The sequence below is a fragment of the Cyprinus carpio genome, chromosome A6 (genome assembly GCF_018340385.1).
Source record: "Cyprinus carpio isolate SPL01 chromosome A6, ASM1834038v1, whole genome shotgun sequence".
NCBI lineage: Eukaryota > Metazoa > Chordata > Actinopteri > Cypriniformes > Cyprinidae > Cyprinus > Cyprinus carpio.
Window position 1 is genome coordinate 30462556 of NC_056577.1, and position 23032 is coordinate 30485587.

Consider the following 23032-nt stretch of genomic DNA (forward strand, 5'->3'; position numbering starts at 1 on the left):
TAAGCACAGCTAACACAAGCAGACACAGATATGGACGAAACCATCAAAATGGATTCAGTGGTAATGAATAGAGATGTAATTGTAGTGATGGTACGATTATAACAAATGTAGCTATTATCATAATAGCATGTTGCAGAACTTTATTAAAAAGCAGCTACAGTTTGTGATCGCAGAAGACTCTGCTTTTATTTTTATATACATTCTTTTATGTCTACGCAGATGTGTATCAAAAGGTACTGGTCAAATTCACTAGCAAATGACTCTTATGAGTCAAATATTGAAAAATGAAGCATTCAGTAGTTACGGGATTGAATACTATTAAATATTGTATTAAAATATCCACTGAAAACAGTGACGGTGCAGCGAGCCAAAGAAGATGTAGTCTTTTTGTAGTCGTTGTGCTGCATGCACCACTTTAAACGAGACAATCGCATTAATCAGCCAAGAAATGGCTCTCAAACCAATTGTGACAGAGAGGCTAGCCTAAACGACCTTGAGAAATAAGACGCAATAAAAGAATTTAACGACTATTTCACACACTATTGCATTCAGAGGGATTTAAAAGGCCGGCGTGCCATGACTAGCGTTGTTGTTATTACGAGCCAAGTCACGAGAGCTCGATACTGTGGTCAAACATGACAAGCGCTGCATTCAAACAGCTCATTCTGTATTGTGGATAGAGATGGGTGGCTGGACAAACAAATATAACACATCAAACACGTTAATGCTAACACTACCGCTGCTGCAATCTTGATGATTCACATGCCATTAAATTGACAGTCAGGTCATACTTGTTATGCAGCGCCTTATGAACTTAAAAATAAAAAACAATTGTTTTGACTTTTAGAAATATGCTTTGATTAAGCTCTGACACATTTTATATATTATATTATTAATTACATTATTTAAACATTTTATCAACTATATTTACTATAAATGAATAAAAATGGAAAATATATATATAAAAATACATGACTTTGAAATTTTATTAAATATATTATAAAATTAAAAACGCCTAAAACTAAAATACAGTATATGAAATCGGTATAAAATATACATAAAAAAAGAAGTGTATATACACTTTTAATTTCTTTATATTTTATTAATTACATTTAAACAATAATGTATAACAATAATATTTAACAATATTTAATATAAATTAATAAAAAAAAAATATATATATATATATTTAAAAATGAAAAAAAAAAATGCATTAAATATATTTATTATAAAATGTAAATGTCTATAAAATATAAAATAAAAAATAAGGTATAGGTAATAAAATAAGGTTTAAAATACATTTAGAAATGTTTAGAAAATGTGTGTGTGTGTGTGTGTGTGTGTGTGTGTGTGTGTGTGTGTGTGTGTGTGTGTGTGTGTGTATATATATATATAATATTAAATATTATATTTTATAAAAATTATATGTATAAATATATATTAATTATAAATTAAATGTATAAGTATCTAAAATTTAAGTTAATTAAAATATGTATTTTTAATTTGACTTATTTACAAAATGGCAATAAATAAAACAACATTGCTAACGTGCTGTTGATTTCCCTCCAAAATGATTTCACTTCCTAAAATATGATGTCATTAGGAACTGGCATTTGTTATTTAAATCGGTATTACAAACGACTAACAGAATGGAAAGTGATACTGAGGACTCTGGAAAAATCTATAAACTGATCACCAATTAAAACAGTATTCACAAAAAACATTTTAATTAAAAAAATAAAAATAAAACACCTAGAATATTTCTTAAGAATATTCATCCTAAAAATAAACCAATTTGGATTTCTATCCTTAAAAATACAGACTTTAATATTTTATCCAGGAAATAAAGAAAGAAAGAATATTTCTTAATGTATTTTCATGTAAAAAAAAATAATATAATTTCGATATTTAAAAATACTGAGTTTTAAATTTTATTCAACATATTCATGCAAATAAAAATGTACAGTGTGATTTATGTCAGTAATTGACTTTCTTTAAAGTGTCTCATAGTGTTTGACAACAGTGATGTACATTAATGATGTACATCAAAAGAGTGATGGCGAGGACAGACGCAGGACTTTCGGAACAGATGAGGTGTGTGGTTATCTATCATGCCTGTCATGGTAATTAAGTGTGTATGGCAGCTGCGATGTCTGGCCATCGGGGGAAGCGCGCGGGGCAAAGTAATGGTGACTCGATCAATGAAGTACGAGCTGCCTCGCCGGTCGCTACGGCAACAGCAGCCATGATATTCTGGGAATCTGGGCCGATGATGTCACCTCTGTTAGCACAAAGCACATATGGACTGAGGCAGGTACCGAACAAGAGCTTCGCAAACACACACAGATGGGCAGGTGTTCTCGTTCCCACAGCTGGCCATGCATAGAGAGGCACACACGTGGACATATACTAACAAACAGACGCGGCTGCGGGTTTGTGTACTGTGCACACACTAAAGGACATTTCATTTGTGTCAGGGCCTCAACGTGAAAAGACCATTAATGGAAGGCGATTTTACCTGCTTTGCTAGTTAGGAAACGAGCGTATGCATATCATATCATATCATATCATATCATATGATTTGGGGAGATGGGGAAGCTACTTTAAAACGACCCATTATTTAAAATAATTAAACAATACTCAAACCCACTGAACATTACAAGCTACTAATAAAAGCAGTGTAATTATTTAAAAGGACAAAATCTTTTTTAAACTGTCATATGATTTTGAGAACATTATCTCAGTAATAAACTGCAATTTTAAATAGCATTTGTATAATTTAACTGCATATGTCACTAGAGAGAATCCCAGTGTACTTTTAAATCAGTGCTAAAGTTAACCTTTAGTAAAACTATTAAAAATTATTTTTGTTAATTGAAATTAAGCTTAAAAATAAAGTATAAATATTAGATGAAAAACATGAATTAACATTGAATTAAAATTATTATTGAAACTTAAAAATGAAAATCAGAGATGTTATCTTGGCAAATTACAAAAGTACACGGCACAATTACTAAAACTTAAAATAATATTTGTTACTATTTTATAATATTGTAATAGTATATGAAGAGTTTGGTTCCGAAACGCAACAAATCCATTTAGATCATTTTGAGTAAAAATGTTTTCTTTACCAAGAAAGATGAAAACCACTATTTTCTGTTTCAAACTTTCACATACCATCTTTAGGTTATAATAATATTAAAAATTCAAATCCAGTTTGATTTTCAAAGATTTATTATAAAACTGTATATATTTTTTTTTCCAAAATGCAATAAATCCATGTCAGGTTTTTTTTATTTTTTTTATTGAATCAATATAAAAGTTATTTTTTCATATTGAAAGTGTTGAAAATACACAACATAGTAAGTTGATCCACATATGAAAGGCTCTGAACTTGGTCAATACTAATCTTATATACAGGAGCTGGACTAAAAATACATTAAATTAGTCATCGCTCCAAAATGAATTAAACGGGTCAACTTGTTATTGCTATAAATTAATTACAACAATAAAATACATTTTTTATCATGAACATACATGAACAACAACATCACATTAGACCACAGAAATTCCAAAATGATATTTCCCTTACATTCAACTAGCTACCAAAAGTGCATTCATCTTTGCTATGTTACATTCAGTTAGTTGAATAGTGCCATGTGCTGTATTAACAAAAACATTAATGGCATCAATAAAAACACTTACACTGACAAACTACGCAAAATCGCATTCATAATCGAATGCGACTCATCTGCGATTATGAACGCGATATTGCGTAGCTTGTCAGTGATCTACGGCTCTGTGTATTAAATGCTGCTCCATCTGAAAGCATGCGATGGAGATTTATCACAGAACCAGCTTTACTGACGAGATGTGCATGGCAATCACATGTGATTTATCATGCAGCCCTTGTTTAATGATCACACGTACAAAGTAGATGAGGAAAACTAGGATGCCGGGTGTATTCAGAGTGCCGCCATTACTGTCTAGAGTGCATGGAATGGTGCACTGTGATTGGTTGTTACTGTTTACAGTGCGTGGAATGGTGCGCTGTGATTGGTTAAGCGGATTTATCGCATTCTGCAAAGAAAGGAGACTGGCATTTATCGCGGTTTGGAAAAAAAAAGGGAGAAAACATGACAGAATAACTCGGTGAATATCGCGTTTTGTGTAAAATTAAAAATAGACTTTTCAATACCGACCAGATACAATACTTATTTTGGCAGAAACTATTTTTTATTTTTTTTAAATGGCGTTTATCGCAGTTTTGGAACCAAACTCTTCATATAAAAAATACGAAATAACACTTATTTGAATTGAACAGATATATTTACATTAATACAAATTAATGACAAGTTAATACTAGAACTAATTTACATAACAGCCAAACAGTAATTTACTAAATATTTATTAATTTATGAACCATTTTAATTTCATTGAGATACTAATATAGTTTATTAATATTTGGAATCAGATCTTAGTTTTATATTTTCTGTTTTCATTTTAAGTTTTAGTAATTTTGTTGCGTGTCTTTGCTATTTTTGTAGTTGTGTTATATACTGTACATGTCTATATAGTTTTTGTGAGTTTTTATTTGTTTGTGTAATGTTTTAGTTTTAGTTGTTTTAGTCCAGGTTAAACTAAATTCTAATAAATGTTGCCTTTCCAACTAGGTCAAATAAAATTTTGTCTATATTTTGTTTTATTTTAATGAATGTTATTTCAAGTAATGACAATGTTTTTAATGCTTTTACTTTTAATTTCAGTTAACTATAATAATCTTGGATCGAACAAACAATGAATTACTCAATCAGTTATCTGAACTGTCCCTGCAAACATCCCTCCCACTAATATCACCTGCCTCTGACTAGCTAGTTAACTACTTCAAACTAGCTTTCCCAACACTATTTCTAAGCATGTTACCATTTTGCATCTGATCCATGTGACACGAACAGCCTCTTTTTCTCGCCGTCTCTCATTTTTCCTCCAGCTGTTGCTCTGAGACGCGTGCGTTTTTGCGCTCCTAATGTGCTAAAGAGCATGTGAGACTAATCTAATTACAGTGTTGCTCCAAAAGAGACGGTGAAACTGCTACAAATCTAAAACCGACAAATGGAGAGACCCCTCGCCATATCCCAGCATCCTCAACGACCCTCCTCTCGTTCCTGTCTCTCCCGTGAAGACAGTGAATTGGTTTGGCCCCTACAGTGCTTCATTACCTGGTCTAATTATAAAGGCAAATGAAATCAGCCCCGCAATACATTATTAATGTCCGCACACCATTAGAATTCAATTGCAGTATTTGCAACAATATGATATTTTCAAACTGTTTTCACGCCTGATTAGAAACGAGGACAGATAAAAGGGAGGTGCAAGAGGAAAGAGAGAGATAGTGAAGGAGGAAGGTTGGCACAGAGGAGAGAGTGATGAAAACTGAGAGATAGAACCCATATACGAAAGACGGCTAAATGAATACTGCAAAAATAGACAGAGGAAAGACGTGATGAAACAAAGGAACGACAGACAGACCTCTAACATTAGAAAACAAGCACAAGTCAACAGGTGTTTGTGCTTTGACCGATCTCAGTCTAGCAAAACTTTCCTAAATAAGATGTAATTAACATCTCAATTGTTTCTCCAAGCAATGAGCAATCAGTCTAAATGGAAATTTTCACTTAAAGGAATAGTTCATCCAAAAATGGAAATTTACTTAAAATTTGCTCACCCTCAGGCCATCCAAGATGTACTGTAGATGAGTTTGTTTCTTCATCAGAACAGATTTGGAGCAATTTAACATTACATCACTTGCTCACCAGTGGATCCTCTGCAGTGAATGGGTGCCGTCAGAATGAGACGGATAAAAACATCACAATAATCCACAAGTAATCCACACCACTTCAGTCCATCAGTTAACATCTCATGAAATAAAAAGCTGTATGTTTGTCAGAAACAAATCCATCAAGACATTTTTAAACAATCAAATGGGTCCTATTCATAATATTACTTTCTCCATTGAAAAAGTCAAGCTCGATTTACAACCATAAACATTCCAAAACATTACTAAACAAATATGTCAGTGGATTTTGGCAAGAGAGGACCACAGGAGATGGACTTTTTCACTGGAGGAGGAACTATTTTAGATTATGGACTAGGCTATTTTAGCCACAAGTGATGCTTTACAGTTAAAATACCTAGGTGATAGATTTCTTACAAATATTCAGCTTTTAACATCATAAAATGTCAATGGACTGGATGATGGACTGGAGTGGTGTGGATTACTTGTGAATTATTGTGTGTTTTTGTTGATTACAGACCTCAGTATTTACGATACTAAAGTCTAAGATCTTAATATGAGCTTGAAATATTTCTCATTGAACTCTCAAATGATCCCAGCTATGATCCACATTCAGGGTGGTCGGCCATAGGGTCAGTTTCCGTTTCATGCCGATTTTATGATTACAAGGTAAAAAAAAAAAAAAAAATCTCAATAAAACATATGCATGAGATCAAAAACATGCATTAAGAGTACAGAATGGGTGAATTTTCATTTCATGCTGAATTTCAAGGTTTTACAAAATCTTCCGAAACAGCCACTGTTTGGTGATACACAGAAAAAAAAAAAAAATGACCAAAGTCTATGTATGTGCTTGTGCGAGTTTAATATGATCTGCAGACTATCAAAAGTCTCTCAGGTCATATGAGCTGATGCGGCCACATAGAGGGTGACAGACAGCGGCCTGCGTCCTCCATCGCCTCCCTCCTTCACTGCTGACTTAAGTGGCTAAGCAGCCATGAATAGATATGGGCTCTCAGAGAGGAGGTCTCATAATTATTAGTTTTAGACCCTTTTCTCAAATATCCCGCGGGAGCAACGGGGTTAAAAATCCATTTGTGGGAAGTGTAGCATGACAGCAAGTCACGGTCTCCATGGAGACAGCCAACATCACACAGCAGTGTATGTGTGTGTGTGTGTGTCATGTATGTGTGTGTCGTACGTATAGAGTATGGTGTCTGTTTTTGTAACCATGAACAAACCTGCTCTAAAAAACAGGCTCGGACGAAATTTAATACTAATAAATAATACAAATAAATAAAATATACATATGAAATATATGAGATTATCAAAAAATCATAATGTTGAAAAATTTAAAGATTTTTGTAATTCTTTTATATATATATATATATATATATATATATATATATATATATATATAAGATGTACCATAGGTATTTTTATGTAAGGGTTACAAGTGAATGTGAAATTTCAAACTAATCATCTACACAATATTTTGGTTGTCACTGCATATAAGCTCACAGATTCAGACTGTTCCTCATAATGCTGCCGTGGCGTCTGAGCTCGACCCTCCAAGGGTGCCTGGGGGTTTTGCTCAAGGAGCTCCACTGAAAGAGTTACTCTAGCATTTGACAACATGACTAACTTAACAAGTCGACTACACTAAAAAAAAGGCTCAGTGAGTAGTCAACGGGGCGTCCCAGACCAGAGACCATTTCAAAGCAACTGTGCTCCTATGTACAAATACGGCCCGGCTGTTACACTGAACTTCTGCCAGCTAGCTATAGAAGAGAACAAGGTAGGTGTGGTATTTATTGACATGGCAATACTTTAGCAGCTTTAGAATTTCTGTCTGTCTATCTGAAAAACTTTTCATTTCCACTCTGGAAAGGTCTTTCATGGCATGGCTATTATCATTAAATAAGACTAAAACCTAAAAAAAAAAAAAAAATCATATTTGAAATAAACATTTACTGAAACAAAATATTTTAAAAAACTTTTTAGCTAGATTCCAAAGCATCATTTAATTTAGTTTAAGTACTAATATATATATATATATATATATATATATATATATATATATATATATATATATATATATAATATATATATATATATATATTTAAATTAAATTCAAAATATATATTTTAGCTTTAAACTATATAGACACAATATGTACAAAAAAACTAAACTAAAATAAAAATAAATAAATAAATAAAAATGACAAACACACAAAACAATTAAAAACAAACTCAAATTAAAAATTATACTAAAAATTGTACTAGTGTATCAATGCTACTACAATAACATTAATTCATTGAAACTACTATCATCTGTGGTGGTAATTATTTCTCTTCTACCATTACTGAAAGAAAGCAAACGATTGAGTAAATTGAGTAAGATTGTCACAGTTGATCTTACTTTGATTCCGTCTTGCCATGGATGCTCTCGTTGGATGTCTTCAGCCTCTCTAGCCAACCTCTGAAAGAAAGAAAGAAAGAAAGAGAAAGAAAGAAAGAAAGAAAGAAATGTCAAAGGTGAAGAATCATGGGCAACAGTACAATAATGACCTGAAGTCTGAACTTGGTCCATCATTTTGGGAAGCTTCGACTCAGAAACACACAAGTTTTGTGCTTTCAAGTAAAAATTGAATGATTATTTTTTAGGTCTCTACTTCAGACTGTTTCAGACGCATCATTATTCAAATGATGGCTAATACTGCGCTTTTTATTTTAGCGCTTAAAACTCCAAAGTGTTTCTGGGTCAAAAGTGATTCAAAATGATAGAGCCATCCACATTTTCAAACACTTTTTTTCTTCACTAGTTCATTTGAAAAAGGTCTGAGGTGTGAAAAATGAATTTTTATACGTACAAATATCCCATGAAGTTTTCAATTAATATGAGCTCATGCTGCACGAATAATTATAATAATTATAAATAAGTTAGCACATGATTTTAATCAATTTAGATGGAGTACAGCATGTCAGACTGCAGGAAATGCTTTTCAAAAGTATCTGACAACTAGTTTCATTGGTAGCAGAAGGAGAAACACAAGAGTACATCTTTTATCTGCAATAAAATGCAATGCAATTAATGCAATTAATCTATAACAACATGCATTATAGTATTATTTTCTGCAAACACTGCCTAATCAGTTCATTTACTTCATTGCAAGGTATAAAAGGTACAAAGTCTTTATAAATTAGCATAAAGAATAATGCGGCACTGGAATCTTACAAATGTTATATAAAGTGTTGAATGTATTGTTTTTAACATAGGATAAATCATCTCTTGACACACTTCTCAAAACACGTGGGCCGCTCAGCATGTTATAGATTCATTACATGCGTCACCATCACCGAAAAGCTCCAGCTCTACAGAAACAACCCACTCCTCTGTGCTAATGGTGATAAGTCACTTCAACCTGCTCAATATGTCAGGAAACTTTTCCCAGAAAGTCAGTGTGACAGATGTTTCACAGAAATCTACATTCATGAACAGATTTATTTTCCACTACACTGACTCACAGGCTGCTGCACAATTTGCATTCTTCTACTACACACTAAGTACGTGCTTCACTGATAATGACAAGTATGTACTTTTGAGTATGTAGTAAGACAAAGTATGGAAGTATTGGGACATACAGTAGCATAGTCGTCAAAGTGTGTTTTCAAATGGAATAAAAAAGGTTATTGTTGCACACTATTTGTGTTTGCATGTAAGTTTAGCATCTGCATTATTTTTAAATCATTAATTTTTAGGTTCTCACATCTAAAAGTGCTTCTTGAAATGTCTGACACAAAATAACCATCTCTTATCATAGCACACCATGATTTGGGTAATATTAGCAAATAAAGTACATTTAATTAATTTCTACAGCTCAACAATATACTAAAGTACCAATGGTGTTAAAGTACAAAGAATTTTAGGCTGCATCCTAATTTGCTTACTATATGCATTCTTTGTAGAATGCAAAATTTGAAAATTATTCTAAATCATATTTTTTGATGAAGTCCTAATTAGTAACACCTGAATGGTCAATATTAGTTCAAACACAATGCATGTTATGAAAATGCTGAACCAATCAATATGATTTAAGATGCACTAATTCTAATTTTGCATACTTATAAGAATGCACAGCAGGCAAATTAGGATGCAGCCTAATATTTTAAAGTGAGATGTGAGATATTCCTACTTATATTCACATGCTACTGCAATTGTCTAAACAGGATGCAGGAAATTCTGAGTTGCAGAAACAAACTTGATTCCAGTCCAACATGTTGCCGTCTAAAGTGTTTAATTGGCTGCATATTGCTTGCATCAGCACTTATAATTGGTTAAATGTGGACCATGCAAATTTTATAAGAAGCTGATCCTAGTAAAACTGTGGAAAAGATGCTCTTGCCATCTGGAAGTAAAGAGCAGAGTTTTTATCTCACCTTTGCAGTTCTCACTTCCTGTGCTCATGAAGGAGAAACGAACACCTGACAACTTTAGACCGCACCACAGATCAGTGAGTTTGCTCGGATAAAGATGGAGGAAAGTTTGCAAAAGTTTTTCCCACTAATAATCACTAGGACTGTTCAGACTTGTGTCTCCAGATTTTGAACAAGCTAAGCCACTTTGGTTGAGGTTCACAGTTGAGATGTCAGCAAAATAAAGAAAGGACAAAAGGACATGAAATTCTCCTATTTCTTTCCCATACAGGGTAAAAAAAAATTGAAGATTCGGTTCCTTTTCAAATTCATGAGTGTGCAGAACTGTTGAACTGGAATTTGAAACTGAATTATTGTTATGGGAATTTACAGTACCATAATTTAAAAAAATTAATTCAGATGCTTTTAGGGAAATTAAATGTCTGTCAATCTATCTGTCAATTATATATATATATATATATATATATATATATATATATATATATATATATATATATATATATATATATCATTTTATTATTTATTTATTTTTTCATTTTATTGCAATTTATCTTGGATTAGTAAAAAAAACATAATTAATCAAATAAATAAATAAGTCAATCCAACAATCAATCAAACCAGAATTATACTTACATTCAGTTCTGAATGGTGCACAACCCTGATAAATCATGGGTTATATTTGTGGGCAATAGACAAACTGATAAAATATACCTTGAATGCAGTCTTGAATTGTCCAAAGAATCTGTCAAATGCATACATGCAAGCTTTCTTTTTTGCCTTTTTGGATAAGAGCAGCATGGACATTCTTCTAAATATCTCCTTTTGTGCAGCACAGAAGAAGGAAAGGTTTAGAACAAAATGAGAGTGAGTAAAAGATTAGCCAGAATATTCCATTCTGGGTGAGCTACAGCTTTAATCATGCGTGGGAGCATGATATTGTTTTCCATCTCCATTTTTGGACACCATCGGACGTAGCACAATCAGAGCTGCTCCCACACAGGTGATTCACGCGCTCTTGTCTCTCTCTAAAGCCCTGTTTTTCGTGATTCTCCTGGGGAGATTCACCTGATCTGCGTCCAGACTCACCCACGAACACCTGCCGCCCATCTCCAGGCAAAGGTGCAAAAACTCCCACTCGTTTCCAATGGGAATGCGAGCAGACTTCCAGACAATCTCCTTCACTCGACTCTCAACAAAAGAGCACTCATAAAAAGCCTTCGAAAATATCAATTACATACCTTTCACTGACTGCATTCAAAAGCTTTCAAACTGCAGCTTAAACGACTAATAGACTGGCTGCGGTAATGTACCTAATGTTAGAGAAATAACAGAGTGAGCGTTTGAGAGGTGAGTCTAATTCAAGGGCAGTTGCGTTTAATGGCTACACCATTAGGAGTAATGTATGCGCCAAATGACACTCCACTCCAGGGTGCCAATTCAAACCGTATTAAACACTATGTCTTATTGACCAGATTTCTATACACCATTATATGCTTTTCATGCATTTTAAGTCACAGTTGTGCTTATAAGTAAGATTATAAGTAAGACCTCCATTTAATATGAAACAAACTGGTCCAAGTATGTCATTTCTGCACCACTAGCAGCATTAAATGGAATTGCAATGTTTGGCAGCGATCAGTATCACTGCAATTCTGTTTGGTGCCATTAGTGGCGCAAAATTACACAATCTCTATATACTATATAGTGAAAGCTGCCGATTTCAAACTATGGGTTAGGAATTAGTAAAAATTTGTGAAATCGAAGTTTTAATGTGTACACTGTGTATGAAGTATCCAGAAAACACATTTTGATCTAACAATTTAGACTGAAAAACATTTTAACAAATCAGATTTAAATCAAATTCACTCCACACAGGAATTTGGTTTGACACATATCTATTTATTTATTTACTGTGTGTGTGTGTAATATATATATATATATATATATATATATATATATATATATATATATATATATATATATATATATATATATTTTAATGATTTTCATTTCCTTACAAAAAAAGATTTAAATATTTTATATATTATTATTATAATTTTCAGACTATGAAGAACAAAATGGATTTGTGTCAGAATGGCAAATAAATTAGTCAAGCAATAAATAAATAAATAGCCACCAAAATCCACAAAAGCAAACAGAACTGTATTATTTTATTTTATATTGTTTTGTTTTATATTTAATTTTATTTTATTGTTTGCTTTTTTAGACTACAAACAACTACACTAAATACATTTGGAAAGGCTGAATAAATAAATAACCAAATAAATATATTTGAAATTTGTTTTACTTAACTAAATTGATTAAAGCTGAAGGGGCAAAATAAATTAAAAAAATATTTTATTTATTATAAATAACTAAATTATTTATTAACTAAATTGATTACATTTCGAAAGGAAAAAATAAATAAATAAATACATACAAATAAAATGTATTTTATCTCAATGATTATATTTTGGTTTATATAGTTGTCTGCTTTTCTGACAACAAACAACTAAATTAAAGCTTGAAAGGCATAATAAATAAATAAATACATTTTATTTATTTATTTTGTTTTCAAACTACAAACATAACACTAAACTGATTAAAGTTGGAAAGGCAAAAAAATAAAAATAAAGTGATATATTAAATACATAAATATTTACCTGGATTATTAGCCACCACTATTAAAACCAGTTTACTTGTGAAAGTGCTACAATTTAATGCAACAGATAGTCTACACTAACTACCTAACTGGCTCGTTTACACAAAGCTGCATGTGAAAGACTATCACACACACTCATAATATTATAAAATCTGTGGCTGAATATAATCAGCTCAGTACGGTTAACTTGAGGGCATTCACTGTTAATGTCGAGACTACATTAGCTGACATTTAACTCTGAGAGGCCATTGGATCACTGATTGATGACCGCTAAGCTGTGCACAAATCACACATGCACAGTTAAACACCTATGACACTTCTGATTGGAGCAATATTTACAGTAGAGAGCAAATTTGTCAAGCGTGTTTAGCTTGGCCTTCTCTGGGTAATACACAAAGACAAAGTGATGTCAGAACTGATCCTGTGTACTGTCTTAATAAATCTCTCTGGTCATAATGAGCATAATGTTCTTTTTAGCAACATCATATGACGCCTCAATTGAAAATATGGCATAATTAAAAAGACGTGAATTAAGGCATTGTCTTGGAGTTTGCAGACAGCAAAGTGGCATTTTAAAAGTCAGCGAAACTGCAGAGTGAAAATTCAATATGGCTTCTTTATCTGTCTGATCAGTAATCGTGTCTCTCATCTCTGTGTCACAGCAATTCAATCTCTCAGACTTATTGTTTTGTACTGTCTTGTTGTTTTCCTCTTATTGCCTAAACTTACTTTCTATCTATCATCTTCTTTTCCTTCTAGTTTTGTCTGTCTTTCCAGCGCTCCATCTCTCTCTGTCAGACATTATTTGGTGTGATTGCTGAAGCACGCTTCAGTATTACTATTGCAGAGATTTAAACAACCCCAAACCCCTAACCCACAGAATGAAACTGCAGCACATGACCCGTCCAGCACGGGGAATGATCCGCACCATACTGACATCAATACACAAAATAAATGGCTTATAAACCAAAGGCAATAATAGATAGATTTTTTTCCTCTTTCGCCTCCTTTTTCATTTCACTCCCTCTTTTCTCTCTCAGCTTGCACCCCCCCCCCCCCCCCACCCCATTTCAGTCATTCCAGGAATATAAAATCTTTCCAAGGGCTGTAAAAATGAAAAACTTTAATATTCATATAACTGCTTTTTTACAGTAACTCAAAAGGGCAACTATAATCACATACTATAATCTATAATCATAATATGCAAGAGAACACACACACACACACACACACACACACACACACACACAGGCTGTGTTCGGAACAGAATGCATACTAGCATACTACAGTACACAATATAAAAACGACACTACCTAATGCTTTTGTTATTTCTGTCTGTTCTGTTACTTTTTGTAATGTGTGTATATAGATAAAAGGTTAAATTAAAACCATTAAAAAAATATTTTTGTTACTTGATGTTGTGTTGTCAAATTAGTTGTGTTGTGTTGACAATTAGTGTTGTCAAAAGTACTGATGTCGGTATCAATCAGCACTGAAATAAAAAAAAAATGTGACGATACCAGAATTTCCTCCTTCTGAGCACTGTTAAGTGGATTCTTAAACAGCTCTGATTGGCCATTGTGATGATCATCACTTCACGTTTAAAATCTGCGTCTATCAGCGGATCTGTCTACGAGCAGATATATTAGGGATCCACTAATATGACGCTCCTGTGTGTATCTGTGTAAGCGCTCGGTGAAGAGAGTGAAGTGATGATCATTGTAGCCAATCACAGACATGTGGGTTGAGCACGAGAACACAATGGCCAATCCGAGCTGTTTAAGAATCAACTCAACAGTGCTCAGAATGCTAGGAGGAAATGCTGCTACCGTCACATTTTTAATTTCAGTACCGACTGATACCGACATCAGTACTTTTGACACAACACTACTTGAATTAAAATAAACATTAACTGAAATAAAATTAAATATAAAAAAACGCTTAAACCTATTTCAGCCAATGTCAGAGGAAACATTTTTTTTATTTTCATTTAATGTATTAAAATAACTAAAACTGAAATAAAAAAATAAAACCTATATAGACATTAAAAAAATGAATAAAAACAGAACAAAATTACTAAAAACGTAACAAAAATTTTAATTAAACAGAAAATATAAAAATAAAAACTAATTCAGACTATTAATAAAAACTATAATAGTAACTCTATAATAGTCTACTAAAATAACACGTATGAACCAAGCTGCATGGTTAATTCTGTGCCATCCAATATTGCAAATAAATATGATTATTTTGCATTTTAAGTGCATTTTTGTAGGCAAAAAATATCTTTAAATCAAAATGGAATGGCATCTGCAACCTATTTTAATGTCATAATGTGACCTATTTCCAATTTAAACAGGATATTCAGTGGAAAAACATATTGAATTGATTGCAAAGTGATTTTATGCATCAGGAATTGTTTGGGTAGTGAAAACAGAACATATTGCATTCTGTGCTCAGTGTGCATATAGAGTAATATGGCAGCATGCTATTCCAAATATAGGCAGACATGACACACCAGGATGTGACTCATGAGATCTGATGCACTGAGGTCAATTAACTTTGAGTTGAAGGCTTTCATTCCGTACACACAATACCTGCTGAAGCATGTGCAAGAGGAAGTCAACATCTCTGTTGCTGTGGCACTACATGGATGAACACACAGACAGATAAATGAATGGATGGAAAAGCAAACATTGAAGAGACAAATACATGCAGCCTTTACTTAAAAAGAAGCACAGGTTAAAAACACATAAAGAAGCGTTTATGAGGCCTACATGACAGTCTAATTGGCCCACAGGATAATAAATTCAAAGACATGAGTTCTTTAATATACTGTATCAACTGTTTCTCCTGGAGAGCACTGAAATTAGAGATTTTTGAGATCCCTTGAAAATGTTAATTGTCTCTCTTAAAAGGAGAATTCATCAAAACATCTCAATGTTTCCCAGTTGTTTCTCCTATACTATTAAAAATGAAGGTTTTCTCAGTGATGGCTGAGTGATACTCCAAAAATAAAGGTTCTTTATATCCATGAAGAACCTTTAAATTTTCCCACAGTTCCCAATGCACAAATTTAGAAGATCAGGCCTCAACCTGAGGGAAGATGCAGCAGTGTCCAGGTCTCAGATGTTTCTAGACATGGTGGAACAGCAAGGCTGTGCTCGGCGGCTCTAAACCCTTCCTTCACTCTTCAGCGCTCAGCTGGGATTAAACCCAATCACTACAGCCACTGAATCAGAACACATGCACAATAACAGATGGGCACACACTCACACAGATACGGCCACAGAGAAACAGAGAGACTGGAATTCAAAACTTTCTGGCCGTCGTGTGTGTTTGTGTGTGTGTGTGTGTGTGTGTGTGTGTGTGTGTGTGTGAGTGTTTCTCTCCCTGTTTGTTAATCACTCATTTGCTCTCACAGCAGCCACTTATTCAATCAATTTCCAATAGATCATATCAAAATTCATCTCCATTTTGCTTTCAATATCACATTATGTTTCAAGCATGTCTCAAAACATTTTAGTCAAACAAACTTAGTATGTACTGAAATGCAAAATCACTGAATTTATTCCAGAACTGAATGATATTCACTGAATTAAACAGGTCAGGCCATGTGACAACAATGTGGAATACTACTGTTTGAAATGTTCCATATTACATACTATTTTGCATACTTAGAAATATAATGCAATATATTGTGTGTACTACTGTTTAAGAGTTTGGGAGGAATTAATACTTGTATTCAGCAAGTATGAAAGGAATTAATATTTAATCATTTATTCAGTAAGGATGCATTAAACTGATTAAAAGTGACATTAAATACATTTTTTATGTTATAAAGATTTCTATTTCAAATAAATGCTGTTTTTCATCACAACAATAAATTACATTTTAGAAATATTCAAATAGTAAATAGTTGTTTTAAATCTTAATATTTTAAAAATATTCCTGGTTTACTGTATTTTTTATCAAATAAATGTAGCCTTGGTGAACAAAATAGACTTAACAGAAATCTTACTGACCTCAAACTTAATTCATTAATTTATGTTATTTATCTATCCTTTACTCTGTTATGTGAGACATGTATCAAACACAAGTCCAAGATAATTTTCAATAACATTTTTCATCACACTGTAATAAACATCAGAGCTTTACATTTCATCTTTTAGTTTTAAAAGCAGAATTCCTTCTCTTGTTCCTCCTCCTGGTTTCATTCCTCTCTTCTGTCTGACCAGCCTCGCTAATTCATCCCAGCTGACTGAGGCCACAATTGTCTGAATTTAACTTAAACTCTTTTAAGGCAACAAGCTCAAGCGGACGAGAATAAACAGGATAATGGGTCTGATGGCAAGTAAACAAGACAAACACACAAAAGTGGAGTGGGTGTAGAAATCCACCACTAATCTACACGTCTGCTCAGACAATCGAAAAAGCCCATTCTCTGGAAAACCCTTGAATTTCGAATGTCTCCGTCTGTTTAATTCAGGGGTTTTCAGAGTCTCAGACAGGCCTTCCCTCCGACAAAACACTCAAGACGGCCGCTGTCAATCTTGAACATCAAAATACAACATACTTCACCTATAAGTGAAGACAATTAAACTATCCTACAAAGGCAAAATTTTGGATGCAAACCCACTTTGTGATTGATATTTGATAAATTTTAACACTCAGTTTTATCTGAGTCTGAACAGTTGAGCAAAACCCATCTGTCACAGGACAGATCAGCTTTTTTTTTTTTTTTTTTTGATAATCAATTCTGACAATTTTTTGCATTTTATGGCCGCACAATGCTATCAATTGACAATAGCATTAGTATTTCTGAAATAAATCCTAATTTTGTCCCTTTATAAGCTGTTTAACTCATTGGCATCTTGAGATATTATTCCACAATGCAGGGTTGTTAGGTTTTACATATGTTCCCTACAAAGAGAGCAAACACACACACACACATACACACACACACACACACATACACATGCTTGTGCAGGTAGCATAAGTGCTGACACCGGCTGAATAGCCTCAACAGTTTTTGTACAAAAGCCAAGCGTGGGCTGAAGAGGACGGCATGAGGACACTCGCAGCCTGGTGTCCGGTTCCACACAAACAAACAGAGAGAGACACGTCGCCACATTGAGTCCGTCACCTGTGCTTGTAAAGCAAATAGAGGACACACACATTCACACACAAACACCAGCGCCCTGAAAACCGCTCCGCGGCACTCTGATGTTGATCCGAATATCATCTTGATGTGTGTTTGGCTAAAGGCAGAAGGAAAGCTCAGCTTTTCGGGTCTCATAAGCTCTGTTGCTAGTCAGTGTCCTCGCTGTCTGCTATCTACATAGGCAGCTATCTTCTAAGACAGCATTCTTACTCAGAAATACTACATAGGCAACAACTTTGCACTTCTCACATATAGCACTTGACACAACTGATTCCAAGTAGAATTTCAAGCATGTCACTATACTAAAAACTTGATACTTTAAAAAGACAAAAAAAAAAAAACATAATATACTCTAGATATTTACTAGATTTGTGCATTTTCTAAAGAAAACTATAAAGTCAATACAGTTGCTAAGGTGTTCTGATTGTGTTTTAACATGTTGTTATGTAGTTTCTAGGGTGTTCTGCTTACTTGTCGAATTTAAAAGGATTATTTTTACGGCTTTTTAAGGGTTTAAAAAAGGTTAATAGTAAAATAACACTACTTCCGTATAAGGCTAGGTATTTTTTTAACTGTTTTTTTTTTTCTTTCAGGTGAAAAACATAGTATCAGCATAGCACTTCTAGAAAACACATGATTTAGATATCGTTCATGTCTGTAGCATATATAAACTGTGAAACACCAAAATTCAATACTTAAGGTTGGAGTTTGTTCAAATTATTACAATGAACAGTAACAGTGATGCTTAATTTAACAAACACAACTTAATATGGGGTTAAAGTACATTTTTATTAAAATTTAGGTTTTATGTAGTTAGAATGATACTATTTAGTGAATACCTTCAATATTAAATAGCCAAAACAGTTTAATCAGCCAATAATTGTCCATTTTAAAATTACTGGCATCTCATTCTTCTTGACATTTTCCAGTCTTTTGTGCACTGATCATATTCCTTATTCCTCAGTGTCAAAATCTTCCTTATGTTTTCTTATATTAAACATGAAATGAAAATACAAACTGACCAGTAGCTGAATAATTCAAGACCCAAAATGAAGATGGACTAAAATCTAGAAACTATTACAGTCATGCCAGATCAATTCCAGTCTAAAGCTACAAAGAAATAACAACATTACTGAAGGAACACCAATCACATTTCTGAAAACTGCACACTTAGTTAAACAACAAACATTTCAATCTGCCCAATAGGTTTAGAATAGCTCAGATGTATTTATTAAATAATTTGTAAACTATATACAATTATAAAAAGTATTGAGGAAAAAAAGAAACTGTTCATTTTTATCATTTTTACACCAACATCACTGGACCCCAAAAATATCCATACAGTCATACAGAACATGCTGTCTAGATAGGCAGCGCCCAAGGCTTTAGAACAGAGTCTGGTCATATACACAGCAGCAGAGATGAAGAGAGAGACAGACAGAGCGGACGAGATAGTCAGAGAGAGATGACAGCCAACAATGTTCTTTTAGGTACTGACATGGCACTGTTATCTTAGTCTATCAAGCCGCCCCACTCTCTTCCACGTCCTTCCCTCCCTTCCTCGTCTGAAACACACACACACACAGTGTCTGGAGCTCAAGGGCGAACTGTTTATTTTTGTTTCCCATCTCGTTGCCCTTTACTTCAATCACGTTCATGTAGCTTCAGATCCGCGGCGGTAATCATGAAACGCTGTGAGAAAAAAGAAAGGTCACACGGAGCACGTGGTGACAGATATCTGTGCCACTGAGTTATTGTATTTTTCATATTCAGGAGGGAAAGATCTGTGGTGAGATGACAGAGTCATAATGCCGGTGCGTTGGTGAACAGACAGCGATTGTGTTTGACAACGTGCATCGGCCGTGTTTTCTGTGGACGTGCGATGGAGTGTGTGTGCTCGTGTGCGTTGGAACTGGTGTTTGAAATGTCCACGAGCGAACAGACACACACGCACACACACATGCATGTGTGTCGGATTTGGTGGGGGGCGGGGGTTAAAGAAAATATGCAGAGCCAGCCAGCTCTCAAAGCAATTACAACAGATTGGCAAATTAAAATGGAGGCCTTGAGCAAACGGAGCGTGGAAACGTGGATAGACGGGTGGATGTTGAGGGGGGGCAAAATTATTTCCATGATACGAGCAGCTCAGAGCAATTCAACATCCCACCTCCAAAATCAGCACTCGCTCACTTCATTACATTTACACGGACTTCATAACAGTCCCTGCCTATTTCAGGACCCAACATGAAAACGGTCCAGTCTAACAGTCTGACTGCCAATTACTTGCTGTAGCATGCTGGAATTTAGTATGCTAACATGATGTATCAGAAGTAGGCACACTTATATGTGATATAATACTTTCCTAAGCATCAGTACTGTTTGCTGTTAACTAACTACTGAGAACCACGTTCATTAGTTGAAACAAAGCTAAAAACTTGTCTTGGCAATTAACTGAAATAAGTTGAAGAAATAAAATGACCAAACCAGAAATAAAAATACATGAAAGCTAAAAAAAAAAAGGATAATAATAAAAATGATAAAAACACATAACAGAATTACTAAAACTGTAAATGTAAAATATAAAAGTAAAAGCCAATTACGTAATTAAGTAATACTAAAAATAACACTGCTGAGCACCACCAAAACATCTCTCAGAAGTAGTTTTTAAGGAATATTCTGGATCCAAGTCAAGCTCAATTAAAATCCCTTTCAAGGAAAGTCAGTTCCCTCGACGGCCACAGTATTTCCGTCATGCAAACTCCTGTCTACTTAAATGGGGACATTCCAAAATCTGGAACAGTCTGCCAAACTGACATTTTAAAAGGATGAGATTTTTTTTTTTTTTTTTTTTGTAGTAATCAACAATATGCCACAAATACTGTCAATTAAGTTTAACTTGCATTGAACCCAAAGTATTTCTTTAAAGGTGAAGTGAAAGTGAATTCCGCTCCACTAGTGCACCAAAAGTACTTTTTTCAAAAAAAGTTTCATGACACTTTTGCTAGCGCAAAGCACTGATCAGTCTGAACTCATACTGGGTTCTTCATGTGCCCATCTGATGGAGAGATCTGTAAAATCAAAGAAGATCAGACAGAATCAGTGAGTTTAAATACTCCAGACAGCACTGTCCTCTGGAGCTCATCCACTGCTCCAAAAATACATTTATTCATCTGATGATGTAAATGAAGGATTAGATGTAATTTGAAGACTTTGAAAAGAAAAGCTGCAATGGAAAGAGTAAGAGATGTAGTTTGTATGTGGGAGACAGAAAGAGCTCTCTAATCTAAGTCTAATCAGGTAAAAGACCCTTGAGAATTCCTCACGCCGAGACGCTGCTAATGTCAAGCCAAGACCAGCCGCTGGGCTTTCTAATGAGGGACCAGAAGAATATACAGTTCTTTAGTTTGTCCTGTAGTCGGGATTGAGTATCGGTCACTTTTCAGGGATGATACAGGACATAAACAGGGTCTAAAAGCTTACAAAAAATAAAACAGATACTGGTCTCTACTCAAAAGCACTGGCTGACCTTGAATTAGAAAGGACACTTTCAACCAAGACATGTAATAAATTAAATGGGCATAAATTCAGTATCAGATATGGACATGGATTAGGATTTCTAAAAGAGTAAGATACAACAGAAATATTAAGGCTGACCTAAATAACACCTAAATGACAATATAATCCAGTTATTTTATATATATATATATATATATATATATATATATATAAAATTTATTTTGTTTATATATATATATATATTTATATATATTTATAAATTTATGAAACAAATAAATTAGTTTATAGTATATAAAAATATTTTACAGAACATTTTATTATAAAATATACAATACATAAATCATAATACCAGAGTGAGCATGCTAAAGTAATTTTTATTATTAGAATTAGATTATAATTAGAATATAAAATATACAATAACATTAATTACAACATTTTAATATTATAGTACATATAATAAATAGAATAATAAAATATACAATAAAGAAAGAAATCATGATACCAGATTAAACACACATCTACTGTAGATTAATTATGAATAAAATGATTGACCTTCCATTGTTAGTGACACATATTCTCCATCTTTATCAGAAACCTACTTCAGAACATCATAAACTAAGTAAGCACATGTACTATCTCTACCTAGACTACTCCACAGCATACTTTGATCGTGTCGCGGGACCTCAGAGGATTCACAACATCAGATTTTAATCTTCCAGGATGAGCTTTTTTAAATTGTCACTGTCTTCTGAGAACAACTGGCCTGGATTTTAACCCGATCTAACAGCAAGTTTCCTGCAGACACCTTTTAGGAAACTTGTCCGTCTTTTTAGTGTGCACACTTTCTGCAGAATGGAAATTCAGGCATAGAAGTGGCCCATTTAAGGCACATACATCATTGACAGGGGCGTAATGATATTCAAACCGAAATGAAAAACCGTGATTCACCACCCACGGTACGTACCGCGGTACTCTCATGGCATACCGTAATACTCACTTTGCCTCCCCCTTCCCCTGCTGAAACACTTCAAATGTGTGTCGCTGTTTTAAAACTAAATTGCTTAAATCACTTTGAAAAGGATGGTACCATTAAGGGCAACATGTGCAGAACAAATCTGTCATTATGGGCTACATAAAATTATATCGAGAAGACGACTGTAAAATAATATGCCATATCAGTGCATTGTTATGGAAAGAATGTGTCCACAGAGTTATATCTTCATGACTAGCACAATCAAGTTCACTTGAGCAGCCACTCAGCCTTATGTGGAACTGTGAGATGCAATATTTTGTTTATATATATCGTGTATATATGCTGCAGTAAATCGCTTCATTGTAGGCCTACTACAGTGATTATCTCTTCAGCGCACAGCACAAACAACAATGCAGAATATTAATAACTGACTGGGACTGTCATATACATAACATTATAATGAGAACACTATCATAATTAAATGCTG

At 33.8% G+C, this 23032-nt stretch overlaps 1 protein-coding gene across 2 annotated transcripts in view; it reads right to left on the bottom strand.

Moving 5' to 3' along the window:
• cacna2d2a (calcium channel, voltage-dependent, alpha 2/delta subunit 2a) overlaps positions 1-23032 on the bottom strand; it is a 203841-nt gene that overhangs the window by 100804 nt on the left and 80005 nt on the right. For both annotated transcript variants that reach the window (XM_042758977.1, XM_042758975.1), the window contains exon 4: positions 8216-8275. In XM_042758977.1, coding sequence (XP_042614911.1) covers positions 8216-8275 — 60 coding nt within the window. The remainder of the gene's footprint in view (positions 1-8215; positions 8276-23032) is intronic.